The sequence below is a fragment of the Cygnus olor genome, chromosome 15, assembly GCF_009769625.2.
Source record: "Cygnus olor isolate bCygOlo1 chromosome 15, bCygOlo1.pri.v2, whole genome shotgun sequence".
Lineage (NCBI taxonomy): Eukaryota > Metazoa > Chordata > Aves > Anseriformes > Anatidae > Cygnus > Cygnus olor.
In genome coordinates this window covers 14,505,760-14,521,248 of record NC_049183.1, presented here as the reverse complement: position 1 = coordinate 14,521,248, position 15,489 = coordinate 14,505,760, and the positions used below count along the sequence as shown (strand labels likewise).

General features: G+C 49.4%; 1 protein-coding gene and 1 long non-coding RNA gene across 4 annotated transcripts; one reads left to right on the top strand and one right to left on the bottom strand.

The window, feature by feature from the left end:
- The first annotated feature begins 338 nt into the window (after positions 1 to 338).
- Positions 339 to 13,387, top strand: DHRS7B (dehydrogenase/reductase 7B). Of its 3 annotated transcripts, none has more exons than XM_040574555.1 (7): positions 339 to 438; positions 6,880 to 7,055; positions 7,779 to 7,894; positions 8,589 to 8,799; positions 9,368 to 9,460; positions 10,950 to 11,102; positions 11,824 to 13,387. In XM_040574555.1, the coding sequence occupies exons 1-7, from the start codon at positions 419 to 421 to the stop codon at positions 12,027 to 12,029; spliced, it is 975 nt and encodes a 324-aa protein (XP_040430489.1). In that variant the 5' UTR covers positions 339 to 418; the 3' UTR covers positions 12,030 to 13,387. The 3 variants fall into 3 exon arrangements, with proteins under 3 accessions (XP_040430489.1, XP_040430491.1, XP_040430490.1); XM_040574557.1 differs by lacking the exon at positions 339 to 438 and adding an exon at positions 3,196 to 3,218; XM_040574556.1 differs by lacking the exon at positions 339 to 438 and adding an exon at positions 3,901 to 6,666.
- Positions 1,288 to 14,069, bottom strand: LOC121078398. Its single transcript, XR_005824551.1, has 4 exons — positions 13,476 to 14,069; positions 11,786 to 11,991; positions 4,145 to 4,257; positions 1,288 to 2,048 (listed from the first exon to the last, which is right to left on the bottom strand). It is a non-coding gene; the product is annotated as an uncharacterized LOC121078398 (long non-coding RNA).
- Positions 14,070 to 15,489: the final 1,420 nt, after the last annotated feature.

The following is a 15,489-nucleotide window of genomic DNA, read 5'->3' as shown; positions in this document are numbered from 1 at the left end:
CTCTCTTTTCACAGCAACTCGCCATCCACCACTCCCCGTAGCCGCGCACTGCCGGCTCTGGGTACATTGCGTGCAGCTTCCCTGCACTTTCAAGCAGGGATGGCAACGAGCTGGCTCCTCAGGGATCCCGCTGGGAGGCCGAATTATTAACTGTTTTATTATTAATATTTTTTTTATTATTATTATTAATTGAGCCACTGCCCTAACAGACCCGCAGGCCCGGCCCAGACCAAAGCGGGGCCGGAACCTCCCGCCCGCAGCGCGGTTGCCCGGCCGGACCCAACCCGCGGACGGACCCACGAAGGCAATGGCGCGGGCCGGCTTCCAAGCCTTCCGGCTCGCCTCCGGGAGGAGCGGCCTGCCATTGGGCGCGCTGCCGGAAGGCCCGCCTCCGCCCGCCGCGCTTCCGGCGGTGGCCATGGTGACGGCGGCGGGCAGGTAGGGCCCGGGCCGGGGGGGCCGTGAGGGGACGGGGGCGTTAAAGGGCGCCTGGGGGGGGGATCGTGGGGGTGTATCGGTAACCCTGAGGGGGGTACTGGTAATCCCGGGGGTTGTATTGGTAATCCTGGGGGGTTGTATTGATAATCCCGAGGGGTTGTATTGATAATCCCGAGGGGTGTATTGATAATCCCGGGGGTTGTATTGGTAACCCTGAGGGGGGTATTGGTAATCCCGGGGGTTGTATTGATAATCCTGGGGGGTTGTATTGATAATCCCGAGGGGTGTATTGATAATCCCGAGGGGTTGTACTGATAATCCTGAGGGGTGTATTGGTAACCCTGAGGGGGGTATTGGTAATCCTGGGGGGTTGTATTGGTAATCCCGAGGGGTGTATTGATAATCCTGCGGGGTTGTACTGATAATCCTGAGGGGTTGTACTGATAATCCTGAGGGGTGTATTGATAATCCCGGGGGTTGTATTGGTAACCCAGAGGGGGGTACTGGTAATCCCGGGGGTTGTATTGATAATCCTGGGGGGTTGTATTGATAATCCCGAGGGGTGTATTGGTAACCCTGGGGGGTGTATTGGTAATCCCGGGGGGTTGTATTGATAGTACTTGGGGTTGTACTGATAACCCTGAGGGGTATATTGATAATCCTGAGGGTTATATTGAGATCGTCTTTGGGTAAAACCCTAAGGAAAGGGCATTAAGCGACTCCCGAAACGCAGCAGATCGCCTCCTCAGGCACTGGTCCAAGTGACACCAGGGAGAGGGCGGGATGTTCAAATCGCACCCTAAAAAAGAATGTTAAATATTATAACTGAGCCACCTTCTCACCGCGGCAAACCTCAAAAAAATGATCCTTGTTGCCACTTGCTTAGAATAAAGCTTACAGACCTGGTGTCCGACTGCTCCTGGTGCCTAGCACGCCTGTGGCAGTCCTCACCGTCACGCTTTCCATCATTTCTTTTAAGAAGTCCGGCTGGTTCTTAGATTGCTTCTCCCAAACCCCTCCTTCCTTTTCTCTTTTCTCTTTTACTGATGACTTCTGTCCAGGCACTGAGTTCCTTCTTAGGACTTCTGCTGATTTCTACTGACCTCGGGGTATTTTTGGCATCATTTTCTGTTCATGAAGTTTGGAGTGAAAGCAGACAGTGCAAGTGCACACAAGCATTTTGTTAATTCAGCTGTTTAAATGAGTGTAGTCGCTTTTTTCTCATGAGATTCTGAGCGAGCTTTTTGAACCTTCACTTACCATTCTGTGGGGACCTGGTGAGTCAGAGAAGTTGTCAAATCTCCCGTTCGCTTGTATTAAATCACTGATTGAATAGACAATGCTGTCTTCCTTCTTTTCCCCTGACCTCAGTGTCTATACGTTTTGTGTCAATTTCTCTCCAAAGCGGTTGGATCACCAAAAACATTTAGCTGTTGTTAAATGCAAGCAACGCTCACTCTTCTTCCCTGTCAAACACGGCTTAAAAAGGATTTAGTGAGTGTGGTTTGCCTGAGGGAACGCCCGTTTCCCCAGCAGATACCAGGTGCTGCTGCAGAGTGTGACGAGAAACTCATCTCTCAGTCCAGTTCTGCTCAAAGTTCTCAAGAATCCTGAGGAAAGAAATAAAAAGTCATTTTTTTCCCTTTTAATTAACGAGACAGCCGCTTGAGCGTGCGCTATAAAACCAGAGTGCGTCCCAAAACCTATTAAAATAATAGGGTTGCAACCAATTCACAAACTTCGCCTTTTTTCCCTTTTATCTAGAGCGCGTAAAGAACGCTGTTGGACTTGGGGATGCTCCGCTTAAAGTACTAGAAATTATTTCTTAGTCCTAGATATAACCAGATCCTCACCAAAACTTCTACCATTTTGCGTTTGCCTCCATCTTTTTAATCCGGGGGTTAAGTTACCCCACATTTCGGAGGTCGCAGGCCGTCTGTCTGCCCGAGGTTTGCTTTCAGAGGCTGTGCTAGCATTGGACAGAGCACGTCCGCCTGGACCGCTGCCACCGGGTAATTTAAGGCAGCTGGGTCCCGCTGAAAGCCCAGAGGGAGACACCGCCTCGCAGTCACAGGCAAGTGAGCCCCTTTCAGAGGTAGGATTTGTGCTTTCTTCAGATTAAGGTGGGAGCCGACAAAGCCTGGAGCCGCTTGCTGCTCAACAAGCGCTTCCTTAGGGGGGGGGAAAAAAAAAAAAAAAAAGAGTTTTTCCTTCGCGCCCCCTGCCCCCCCTTTAAATGACACCTTTTCGTTTCTGAAAATAGCCGCCCAGTTGCTGCCGTTTGTCATTTAAAGGACAATGTGATTCTAGGTGGCCGAGGCTAAAGGAGAATAGGTCTCGTTTCGGGAAACTTAGCGCGGTTTTGATTGCTTTTAGGACTCGGTCTCATCTTTGCTGCCTTCAGTGCACTCTTGACCTTATTAACCGAGCTCCGTGTTCCTGCTCAAATCACTATCCTGGCTTTCATGGGGTAGCATCCAGTTTTTGTTGCAGGGGGAAAGCTCTTAACGGATACATGTGATTTATTTTACGCTAAGCCTTTCTGAAAGTTTCCAGTCACTTGTACTTGCTTTCATTATCAGCGCTCGTATTTCTGCTCTCTGATAAGCTTGTTCCAATCCTGCCTTTTGGATGGAGAACTGAGAATTCAGGCGTTTATTTCAACCTGTAACGAGCGGTGGCTTCTCTCCTGCAGATAATTTGATGTCCTAAATGTTATCTGCCGAGAATAAATAAGAGGTCCCCCCTTTCAAGGCGAGCAGCCACATTTTTGAACGCAGGTGAGAGGGCGATCTCGGAGCAAGAGGCCTAAGCTGATCCCGTTCAGCTCAAACAAGGTGGTGAAACCGCTGCACTCCCTGCCAGCCCTCTTGTTTTTACTGCGACACGGCCTTACCTGCCCTGAGGTGCTTTGAGCTACTTCAGAGCGTTATCTGCTTAATTTGGGTTTCGTGCTGCTTCTCTTCTCCCAGCGTTTGCTTTGCAAATTAACATTTCTGTTGCTGGGAACCAAGTCCCTTTTTTTTTTTTTTTTTTTTTTTAAATTTGCGATCTCATTCACCTTCAGATCGCAGCAGTTTTTTCGCATCAAATAATCCCAATACTAAACAGAATACAATCACTCCTTCACGTTGCAGCTTTTTTTTTTTTTTCTTTGTCCTCTTCCACCAAATACTCCTGAAAACTGAGCGGGATGTAAGAGCTGCCCTGTACTGTCAGCGGCCTAGCAGTGGGCTCCATACCGTGGATGCTGTTGAACACACTGCAGCGCGCCTTGAGCTGATTTCCACAGCTTTTTGTTCCACTGATACTCGTTTTATGACTCCTTTAAGCGTGTTCAATATTACAAACTACAGTAAGGACTCATGGTTTTGTGACGTAAGCTGGTACAGGAAGATCAAGAAAAAATTATTGCCTTAGGGCTGAAGAGCTGCAGGAATTCTTTCATCTTTCCAAAACAGCTCAGTTTGGCCAGGCAGTCTTTCTCAAGCTTGGCCGAGCGGGGATTTTCCTTGCTCTGGGGCTCTTTTTAAGGCACCGTTTGAGTCCCTTCCTTGGAAAATACCTGCAACTGGACGACCTAATTAAAAAGGATCTCCACCTTTGACTGACTGTTCCTTCTCGGCCTTGCTCCCCTCTTCTGTGCAGTCTTTCTCATTCCCATCCCCTACCTCCCTTCCCCTTTGTATCAGGAGCAGTTAAGTACCTGTTGATTCAAACTCCAGCCTGGAAGCTGCAGAAGCGGGCTGCAGCTGCTGACTGGGTTCACGGCTCGCTGCAGCCTTCAGGCAGGCAGAGATCAGCTTGTTTGCCACATTCCTGGACGTAAGGCGGACAGAAAGAAGAGAAAGCAAGACAATAAAAGGCTCGGGAAGCTTTGCAAACAGAAAGGATTAAAGGCAGACCTTTGGTTATAACGTAGATGAGCAACAACCGCCGCGATTGAGGAGTAAGTTAAGCAGGCGGAACTGGTTCCCGCTGGTGAGCAAGGGGTGCTGCACGACCGGAGCACAGCTAGCTGTGCCCATGGGCCTGGGGGCTCCTCCACCAGCCCCCGTGGCAGGGTTCAGTCCTTGCAAATTCAACCTTTAATTTCGCCAAAGAACAGGAAAAACCCCCGCCGCAGACAACCGTGGGAATGCCTCCCACCGCCTGGCGTGGTTTAGTTAGGAAAAGGGGTCAGAAGAGCTCCCTCGGAGCAGCTCCGTTCCTCCGCTTTGCACCATCTGCATTCTACCAAAACCGGAAGCAAAGTTGGTCAGGGCCGGATTTCTAAAACGCGTCAGCTTCGCCGTGGGCTCACGAGGGAAGTGCCACTCCACCTGCCTGCTCCCGCTTTGGAAATAATCAAAGGTCCTAAATGGGAGCTGGATATTTTTGATTCCAAAATGCCCTGAAAGCCACGCTGGCCGATGTCAGCACCTGTTGTCCCTGCCCACCTCCTGTCTTCCGAATCTCACGAGAGCCTTAGGAGCAAAGAAGGACAACAGAGAGGCAGCTGCTTTAAGTGACCGGCTGCACGAGACAGTAGAAGCACCTCCAGCTTACCAAGCCTAAAGAAGCCAGCAGCCTTGTGTCTAAACAGCTCTTCCCCAGGAATTATTTTCTTGGGGGGTAGTTCCGCGCCCTTCTCACGTTAAACAACTCCGCCAGGCTGCTTTGTGAATCAGTGCAAACCACACAGCGTACGCACGCTCAGCGCTGAGAGGTGGAGGAGTAAGACACTGCTCTGAACAGCTGGGTGCCGTGCTCGTGCGCTGCCTCGCGACGGAATGAGTTTAATCCTCCTCCTGGTCTCGGATTTCTCACTGCGGGCACGCTCCGCGTGCCCCAGGGGACCCTGTGCCCTGGCCGTCTCTCTGCAGCGTGCGCAGCGTGTCACACAACGAAGCACTCTGTAAAGATCCACGGGTTAGCTCGGAAAGCTCCAGAGTAGCTTGAGAAAAGCTGTGCGCTAGCTCGACAGTTTTGCTTTCGGATCTTGTCAGGCTTATTTAGAGCTAGGTGAGCTATCTTTGTGGGATTTTGTTCTAGCTGTACCTCCGCAAATACTTTACACAGTTCGTTACTGGCTCAGCAAGCTGGCCTGCTCGCTGACCAGCTACCTGAGGAATCCTGTCCAAGCCCCTGATGGAAATCCAGGCGAGCATGGCATTTTCCACATCAGCTGTGTTCCACAACTAGTAGAGCCTCTGCCATCCCTTCAGCCCCATCCAAGCTCAGTACTACTTAACGACCCTGATTATGGCTTAGTGTTATCACACACACGTCATTTTCTACTTCTCGCGCTGTCCTTTTGTGTTTGAAGTACCGCACAAGTTGTCTGCCCGATCCCTGCCAGTATCTTCCTGGAGAAGCCCTGTCTTGCAGCGCTCAAACTATCTGCACAACAGGGAAAATATGCTAATACTTGGCTTTGGCTCTACGTGCAACCCAAAAGACGTACAGACTCGAGGAAGGGCTTGTAGCCGTCTTGCCGTTCCTCTGAAAACAAGCCTAAAAGCTTGGGGGTGCATACAGTAGGAAACTCAGTGACCTTTTTCCCAGCAAAGGTATCACTTACTCTTTGGCCACCTCGTAAGCTGTAACATAAACTCCTCGCCTGAAGGCAATGGCTTCGCAAGGAGATTGGGGCTAGGCATTGACATCAGAACCCAGTTCCAGGATGAGCTCGGTCTAGAAGATACCTTCAGCTTGGGTTTCAGTCACACAGGTTTAGTTTCAGTGCATCGGAACACAGGGCTCACGCTGCTAACAAACCGCACAATTAACGTTGGCATTAAAGAGCACGAATGTAGGCTTTAGCCTGCTAGATTGGACATGTGGCTCCTCTAAATCAGATAACTGCTCTCTACCAGCGGCTTATGAAAGACACAGGAGATGGAGGCACAGATTTCAGTGCATTAAGCAAATAATGTGCTTGGAGAGAAAGCTTGTTCTGCGTCTCCTGAATGGAGAGAGGGTTATATCCATCTGGGATGACGCACAGTAAGGGGTCTCTAGCACGTAGACACCGTAGCACTGGCTGTTCTAGAGAAATCCAAGAGGTTTTATTACGATCAGAAGCATGCAGAGACACATCCCAGGCCTGAAGAGCTTTCATTCTAAATAGTTTGTACAAGGGACGGAATTTAGAGCAAAACGGAAAAGCATGTGGGAACAGCACCTCTCAGCCCAAGTTTGTTACGTGATGCTTACAAGATCCAAGTGTCCTGCTGGGATGGTCAGGTTAGCATTTACATGCTTAAAATTGGGTACGGATGTGAACTTTTGGAAGCCCAGATGAAGGGTTGAGGACATTTGTTGAAGATACTTCTGTATGGGGTTTGTTTTACTGGTGGTCTAAGGCAAGGGTAGAAAAAAGCATTTCCCTAGTTTTCAAGCGTCTGCTGATTTTCTTATCAGTAAAGCGGTCTGTTTCCTTTCATCTTGTGGCTCTAGGAAGACTGCTGAGAAAGGAAGACTCATGGATCTCACATCCACCGTCATCATCCCACTGCTCTTCGGCAGCCTGGGGCTCTTCGCCCTTTTTCGGCTGCTGCAGTGGATGCGGATGCGAACTTACCTCCAGGGAGCGGTGGTGGTGGTCACAGGGGCCACCTCTGGCCTGGGAAAAGGTAGGTTCTCAAAGAAGGGTGCCAAAGGCAGGGTAAGTAGCGCACATTTTGGTGCGAAAATAGTCTCGACATTTGTAGGGGAAAACTTTGACCGCCCTCCAGTCAGTATAAACTGGAGCTCATCAGGGCAAGAAACAAGCTGCGCTTTCCTGTGCTGTAAGGGGTCTCTTCTCTAAATCTTTAAAAAACCAGGAAGTCAAATTGTTTCTATAAAGCTTCCCAGAACCAGAGTTCAGCACTTACTTTGGTTGTTGTATTGCTGGTGCCCTGCCATCCTTTCCCCTCCTTCTCCCTACCCCTCCAGCCCCACGTTAAGCACCTCTTCTCTTGTGGTACAAATCCACCTATTTACATTAAAACTCTTGGCAGTATTAATATAACTTTTCTTCCTAATATAAGCCATTTTTTTCCTCCAAATATACATTTTTGTGTGAGTGGTATGTTTTCTAATTCTGCTTTAATTTAAAGAAGCTCTGTGTTTCTCCTCAAGAAGAGATGATAGGTGTATCTCAGGAGAGACCTTCCAGCTGTGATACGCTGGGCAGATGAAGCGCCGTATATTGCTGGCTGTTCCTTTCCACGGTTTTCCTGCTCAGGAATAACAAAGCCACCCCAGACCCTTGCTATGTAAAAGAAGTTCTAGCCTACCACTAAACATCACGTGCGTCTGCTGTTTGTCTCTGGCATTATTCAGATCTTTTCTTTTCCTTCCTTCCTCCAAAGAATGTGCAAAAGCCTTCCATGCAGCTGGCTCTAGGCTGGTGCTCTGCGGCAGAGACAGCGAGAAACTCAAAGACCTGGCACAGGAGCTTTCTACCATGACCAATCACCGAAAGAACGTAAGTGTGGGAGAAAGAAAGGCTGCTCGTCCCACGCGGCTGGGATTTCTGTTCAGGCTGCTACAGAAGTTAGAGTTGCTTGTGGGTTGTTCTGTTGAGCAATAGGAAAAATGCAACTCTGTGGTTAGGGATAGATATTGCTATAGGAGTACACGGAGCTGACATGTCGTATCTTGTAAAAACCTGACAAAAATAAGCCAGCTGAAAGACTCCTCTTGCCTTGTAGTGGAAGTGAGCACACAACCAAGTGCGGAGTCCCCAGACCCCCCTGCACCACGTACCAAATCTGGAGAAGTGACTTTCTTTGTCTTGGCCTTTTCTTTTTTTTCCATGTCTAGTTCTGCTGGCAGTGGAAGGGAAGTTATTGTGGCTTCTGAAGAAAGACAGATGAGCTTGCTTTTGACTGTATCAGATGCATTTTCTTTAATAACGCAATAGCAAACTTTAGCACTCGAGGAAGACCTCACTTGGTATAAGGAACAGGCTACAGGAGCAGAAAAACACCCGAGTACAAGCTGCTTCTGTCACGTATTCCTATCAAGTACCTGCTGCACTCTGACTGCAGAAGGTTTGGGTGGCCCCGCCTCTGCGTTTCCAGCGCAGGGAAATCCCATCTCTCCTCAAAGGCGGGAGCGTGACCATAAGCACATTCAGCACCCCCTGAACATCTGTTTGCTAACTTCTGTTTACTCAGCTACACGAACCCCACACTGTGGTATTCGACCTTTCGGACACCGAAACCATCCTAAACGCTGCAGAATTGATCCTGAAGCACTCGGGCCACGTGGACATCCTGATCAACAACGCAGGCATCAGTTACCGGGGCACGATCGTAGACACGGGTCTGGACGTGGACAAGAAAGTGATGGAAACAAATTACTTCGGTCCTATAGCCCTCACCAAAGGTACTTGTGATTCACGGTACAGGGGGACAGTGGCTGATACCTTCCGCAGGCCAACACGGCTAAGCACAGCTTGCGGCCTGCCTGTAATTGTATTTGGCACAGTACGATATGAGGGGAGGAGAGTTTTGTTTTATGGGCAGGCTTAAAGTTGATTATTGGGCATGAGCGCACGGGAGGTACCTGATGAGAGATGATACCTTGTTTAAAACACCTCCTGGCTCTAGTTTGCCAGAAACTTCTGAAGAGAGACGTGGCTAGCCTGTCTGCTCTGATAAAACCTAGGGGAACCGAGTCTGGGCTCTAGGCAAGGCTGTGAGCTTCCCTAGGCAGGTTCTCTGGTTATACGTAAAGTTCTCTGCTTATACAGAAAGTTCATCCTGGAGGGTGCGAGCTGCAGGAACTGGAAAGATGCACTGGTGGCAGAAAAGAGCAAGTCCTGCTGACTATGCCTGTGGGAGACCACAGCGACTGCAAGGCCTTTGCGCAGCCTCATCGGTTGCACAAACGCACTGATTGTCAACAGCAGTAACGGTGGGATTGTTATTGTTATTCTCTTCTCTCTTGCTAGCACTTCTCCCCTCCATGATCAAGAGGAGACGAGGCCACATTGTGGCCATCAGCAGCGTTCAAGGCAAAATAAGCATTCCCTTCCGATCAGCATGTAAGTACCTCCACAGAAGACGGGGAAGATATTTGGGGGACCAGACTGAAGGAATAACTCCACATTTAGCTCTCCATAGAGCTGGCTGCACGCAGGAAGGGCAGGGCTGTAAATTATTCTTAGTATGGTTATCACACTAAGAAACCTCTGACAGCTGTTGAAGAAGACACGCTCAAATACAAAATCTTAGCCCTGTCCTGAAGTTGTTTTGGGATGGAGAAGGAGAATAAGGGAGGCGATCCTTGCTTAGAACTTTGGTCTTCTGGGTGATATTCCTATCTTAATACTTGAGAGCCCCAGTAAACTTTCTAGCCCGTAGGACTGATTTATTCCCTAATTTTATTGCTTTTTATGCTTGCTGTTTGTCTGATTAATATTCTGTAAGCAAGCAGGAACTTTTTGGTTTAATAGGTTGTGAAGTGCCATGGTACAACCAATACCAAAATTAAAGCTTAAACAGTTACCTTGATCCAGCAAACTCTTTATGCTAAATCAGATATAACAAGAAATAATATTGGTGAGATTACTGGAAGAAGTCTTACGAAAGGTAGAAGAGAAGAGTATTTAGCATAAAAGCATCTGTAAATCACTGAAAATAAACAGGAGAATGGAAAATTACAGTGGGGATGGCCTAAAAGTGGTAGGGCGTGGTGCCAAGTGCAGGAGAGCCTGGAACACCTGGGCCGTCAGGGCTTGCAGATGGTGTGGATATGATTGCACCAAGAAGCGTGTTCTGAAGAGCCGCCAGAGTGCTTATACCATGACCAGAGCCCCATGGACCGGGCAGCATGGGCTCGGCTTTTGCCAGTAGGTCCTCAGACAGGACACACGGCCTGTGTTGAGTTCTGCTGGTGTCAACCCTGCAGCCATGGTGAGCAGTCACGGTAGTAGCAACCAAGCACATAAACCAAGCACACAGCGAGCAAGCAAAAGGAGTTGCCCAGACTTTGAACAAGGGGAGCTCCTGCCCTAGGCCACACTACTCCACTCCTGTGTGCTCGTGTGATCAGGTTTTGACTTATGTGCAGCCAGGCCATGAACCTGCTCAGCAAGTCCATAGTGCTTAGCGCACGTAGGCCAGCAGGGTGCCCAGCAGCAAATGTCAGCCCTGCCTTCCTTTACTGGCCATCTCGTTCCCCCAGCCCCAGCCAGTCTTATCAAATGCTCGCCAAGACAGTCTTCACGTCTCCTTTATCACGAGTGGGAGGCAGCTTGGGTTCACTCCATAATACTTCGACATGGCTGAGATATTAAGCTCAGGATCCCAGCCAGTTTCCAACTGGAGTATTTACATTTTGCCTTCCTAAATTGCCTCTCACTCCCACTACCTGTTGCTGCCATTCACTAAAAACAACTAGAAGCTGGCGAACAGCTACTGGGTTCTTGCTGTGAAGCAGTTGCGTTTCAGTGAAAGGCCCATGCAGGGGAACGAACTGCTCCTCAGCTCTGCTCCTTCTCCTTAGGGCTTAGCCCTTTTCCTGTTTTCCAGATGCTGCCTCTAAACATGCTACCCAGGCCTTCTTTGATTGTCTACGAGCAGAGGTAGAGCAGTACGAGATTGATGTGACGGTCGTAAGCCCCGGATACATTCAGACCAACCTTTCTCTCAATGCTGTAACAGCAGACGGATCTCGCTATGGAGGTGAGATGTGATTTTGTGTCCTGTATCTAAAGTGTCTACACCTCTCTGAGTTACTCCAAAGTATGCTTGCAGTGTACAGCCTCTGACGGGGACAGGTTAGTCGTGAAGTATCAAAAGACAACTTTTTGGATGCAGGGTAGGAAGAACAACCCCCAAAAATTAGCTTTCACGAACAGCAACTACCTTGGGGTTACTGAGTCTTTAGGATATTTTATAGGGAACATAAACCTAAGCATTGTCTTTGAAGGACCTTTTTGCACCCTCCATCCATCCGCTTTTCCTGGAGCTTGAGACTTCAACACAAAGCCTTCTAGACCTACAATGTACATATCCTAGGAAATACGCTAGGTTTGAGGGGAGACAAATTCCAGTTACTGCCCTGTAGGTTCAGCTGAGCAGTAGCACAGAGGAGAGGTGTCTCTGCTTCCCTCTAACATCAACTGACACTCAAAATGAGAAAAATGTACTGAAACATTCAACTCTGAGCCTTACCTTCAGAAATAGACCACGAGGCTTGTGTAGCTGCAGCCTGGGTATCAGAAGGAGCGCGTGCTGATTTCTAGCCCAGCCATGAACTCCACCTGCCTGTGGTCCCATATGCAACCAGTGCGAAACCAAGAACTAGACCAGGAACCACGTACAGTTAGAGCATTCCTAGGAAAGGTGCTGAAGTGTGGGCTTACCTGCTGACGTTGGTGTTTCCTCGGCTTTGTTTTGGCAGTTATGGACAAGAACACCGCTGAAGGCCAGACAGCCGCAGAGGTCGCTCAGGTGGTTCTCAGTGCAGTGGGGCGGAAGAAGAAGGAAGTTCTCGTGGCCGGCCTGATGCCCTCGCTGGCTGTCTACCTGCGAAATCTCTTCCCCAGGCTCTTCTTCAACTTAATGGCAACTAGAGCAAAAAAGGAGAGAAAAGCAAAGGACTCTTAGAGCTCAGCTCGTTCTCGAGCAGTAACTGTAGGGAGAGGCTAACCCCCTGCAGTTCGGCAGGGACGTCAGTGGAAGTGCTCCTGCAGGAAAATCCTTTCTGAAAATGCTGCAACTTGCCATTGCATGGAGAGTGGGAAGCCGTTTCCCTCACATCAGGGCAGGCCCACGTGCCAGAAGACGGCACCTAAGCCTCACCTGAAGAAGGGTGCTTGGAACAAAGTAGGAGAGCTGAGCCTGCAGGGGAAGGTAACTCAAGGCACACACCTCACAGCAGGAGAGGCCCACGTGCTGGAAGGAGCACTGTACCTCACTTCACCCCAGGCACACTCAGCTTTACTGGCCTGCTACAAATAAAACCCACCTGGTTTGGCTTTGTGCAAGCAGATTTTAGCTTTCCCCACCCCACGGCCCCTGTGAAATACAGGCCCCAGCTGGGAGCTCTCGTGATCAATGTCTCCTTCCCACTCCTTCCAATCTTATCCCAAACACATTGCTTGAAGTGGAAAGCTTCAGAGCCTCTGCTTGTCAATGTGCCAAATCATCTGATACGCTAAGCTAAAACTAATTCCAGTGCCACTTTTAAAAAAGTAACTGATGTAGAATGCACGTTTTATTTGGCAACGATGTTATCTGCCTGAATCATGCCTTACTGAGGTGCAGAGCCATCTCACTCTGCACTACCTGACAGTGCAGCATTAACCCCAGCACAAGTTAATGCAGAGGAAGCATCAAAACAGATTAAAACAGATAAAAAATAGCACGGCAAGGTATGTTGTTGAGTGTAAATACCATGCCCCTGATAGCACACCTGGTTCACCCGCAGGCCTAGGGCACAGAGTAGGTGTGACTCTTTAGACGCCAGGCACGCCGTCTTCCTGGCAAGCAAAGAAGAATCTGTGTGTGTAGGGTGGACAACACGGGAGACAGGCCCGTAGTTCTCGCCTGTTTTCAAGCGATCACAGTTGCCCGTTAGGGTCACATCCAGTGAGGGGAGGAGATCTGCCTGACCAGGTACCACAGGCTCCAGGGCGTTGAGCAGCCTGAGGGAGCGCCATATCCCTTTCTCCATCCCTTCCCTTGGTTCCATGCAGCATAAAGCTTTTTCCTCCTCCCAGAGGAAGACAGCCTGCCCTGCCTGATCCCAGCCACGCTGGGAAAGAGGAGCGTCTGGGCCGAGATGATTCAGAAAGGTTATGAATACATCTGTGTATTAACTGAAATACAGCCTACGTGTGGGGGCCTGGATCTAGACCCCTGCTGCCACCTCCACGCACTTCGCAGCATTCTCCCTGCGTACTGCCTTGTATGTCCTGCCCGTGAGTGCGCATCTGATGACAAATAAATTACGTTGCCATGAACTGCATCCTTTGTTCCACTTCACTCCTCGCAGCAGGTAACTTTGCAGGAAGAGAGATCATTTTTTCCTGTACAAAACCAAGGCATTACCTCCTCTCCCTCTCTACGAGGAGAGCTTCTCTAATTGTGAGGTGTGCTTTTCCTCTCACGTGTTGCACGCTCAGGTCTTTCACTTCTTGGTGAAATGCAGTGTTCCTGCCAGGCTTGCCAACTGCTGTCATCTGACGTTTCAAATCGTGGCAACCCAGAAAGGACCAAGGGGCCACTTTGCTTTTCTGCGTTATCTCCCAGGGTGCTGAGGGGTACAAAGCAGCAGACCTGAGGAAAAAAAAAAATTACACGTAGGGGAGTTACTGCAGCTACTGTGCACAGAACTACGGCTCCGAGTCAGGTTACCAAGGGTGCACACGCTCCCCTTTGAAAGGAGATTCCCCCTTTTTTACAAGGGGCCCTTCCCACATTCATTTCTTTACCTCAGAAGAGAGTGAAAGGAGTGAAAGGTGTGTTTTTAAAGCAGACCCACCTGTTGCAATAGCTAAGCTGACTTCTTCACTTCCCCTCCTGCAATAAAAGACCACAGGAAACTTGCTCATCTCTAACCCTGGAGCCTTTGATGCAAGCCATGCTCTTAAGGAGGCTACCAGGAGTTAGTACTTCTGTCAGGGTGATTGGTCATGGCAAGGGAAATCTTAACACACACAAAAAAGTGCCAGAACCACAGAGGTTTAGTGGAGAAAAAGAAATAATAGCCCTGACAGTTCTGCAACGGTCAAAAAAAAAAAAACAGAGAAAAGAGCAGGAATGCCCTGTGTGGCTAGATGAGGATATTTCAGGGCCTTCTGAGGCAATAACGAACATATTAGCTACAGCAGAGCTGCCACTAGTTTAAAATTCATCCAGCAGACAGACAGGACTTAAGGAACAAGCAGTATCAGGGCTCGAAAAGTAGCTGCCCAGCAGTCTGGGGCTCACCACAGAAAGATGAAGCAGTTGCATTTCTTCCCCTCCGCCTTGCCAAGGCAACTGTATATTGTTGCTATAAATAGAGATGCTCTGGATCCCGGCTTCTTTTAACCTTGGAGGGAGGCGACTCACCCACTGTACCAGCAAGAGGCCAAGGCTTTGAACAGGGCTGTTGCCACCTAGAAAAGCCTCGATGCCCCAGAATTTCCTCTAACCTGGCTGCCCGTATGGGTGGTAAGAGGATTGTTCAGGACTCCTCGCAAACGCCACTTGCCCAGCACGTGCCCAGCTGGGACGCACGCCCTGCTGACGGAAAACCCGCATCAGCAGAAAAACGCAAGTCGGAGCCTTTGCCGGAAAAGCCTGCTGCAGCCTGGAGGCGGGGGGAGCTCACACTGCCTGCTGCTGCAATTTGAAGAGATAAAGATAGAACTGAAGTTGGTTTCTGACCTCCTGAGACTACCTCCCAAGGTCAGCGCTTCAGCTGCGGAGGCCAGGCTGCAGCTGCCACTTACAGGCGAGCAGCACACCTGTACGCAGGCAGGTTTTATTGCAGGGCTTCGCTGTTGTATTCAGATCATGACCCTTGAAGCTGCGCCAAGCCGGCCTTCTAAGTGTAAGCCACACCTATTTTCCATCTGGTAGGAAGAGATTATAGAAAGCAAGCCCTGTCTTTGAAAATTAACTGGCAGATCTTGCAAAACAGTAAATACTTTCCATTCGAGGAACAAGATTTTGACAGCTTTGAGCTAAGAGTTGAATTCATGCGGAAGATCGAGTTCTAGAATTTCAGATGGCACAGCTAAAAGACACAACCACCTGGACGCCTTGCAGCAGCAGGCGGCTCCAGAAGTCTGCGTTCCAAGTGGACTCGCACAGTAAGAGCACAGCTGTCCAAGTGCCAGTGGAAGTAAAAGAGGCAGAAGGTAAGAGACTCGGCTCCCACCTTGGCAGTCCTCAGCTGTATGTGCTCCAACACATTTCAAGAGATGTATCCGCATTGTGAAGAACTTGTGCAGTAATTGAGCAGTGTGTTTTGAGCTGGAAACAGCGTTACCTCCCTTGTGCAACGAAGTAATGGTTGGAAGATGGCAGGGCAGCAGAGGATTTGGACGCTGCCAGCCCCCAGCATCAATATTTG

What these genes read in the sequence shown, in the direction of transcription:
- DHRS7B (XM_040574556.1), top strand. Translation starts at nt 6,590, where the DNA reads ATGTGGGAACAGCACCTCTCAGCCCAAGTTTGTTACGTGATGCTTACA. An exon ending in TGACCAATCACCGAAAGAAC is followed by an intron (nt 7,895 to 8,588) that starts GTAAGTGTGGGA and finishes CTGTTTACTCAG; the next exon opens with CTACACGAACCCCACACTGT. An exon ending in TCCTATAGCCCTCACCAAAG is followed by an intron (nt 8,800 to 9,367) that starts GTACTTGTGATT and finishes CTCTCTTGCTAG; the next exon opens with CACTTCTCCCCTCCATGATC.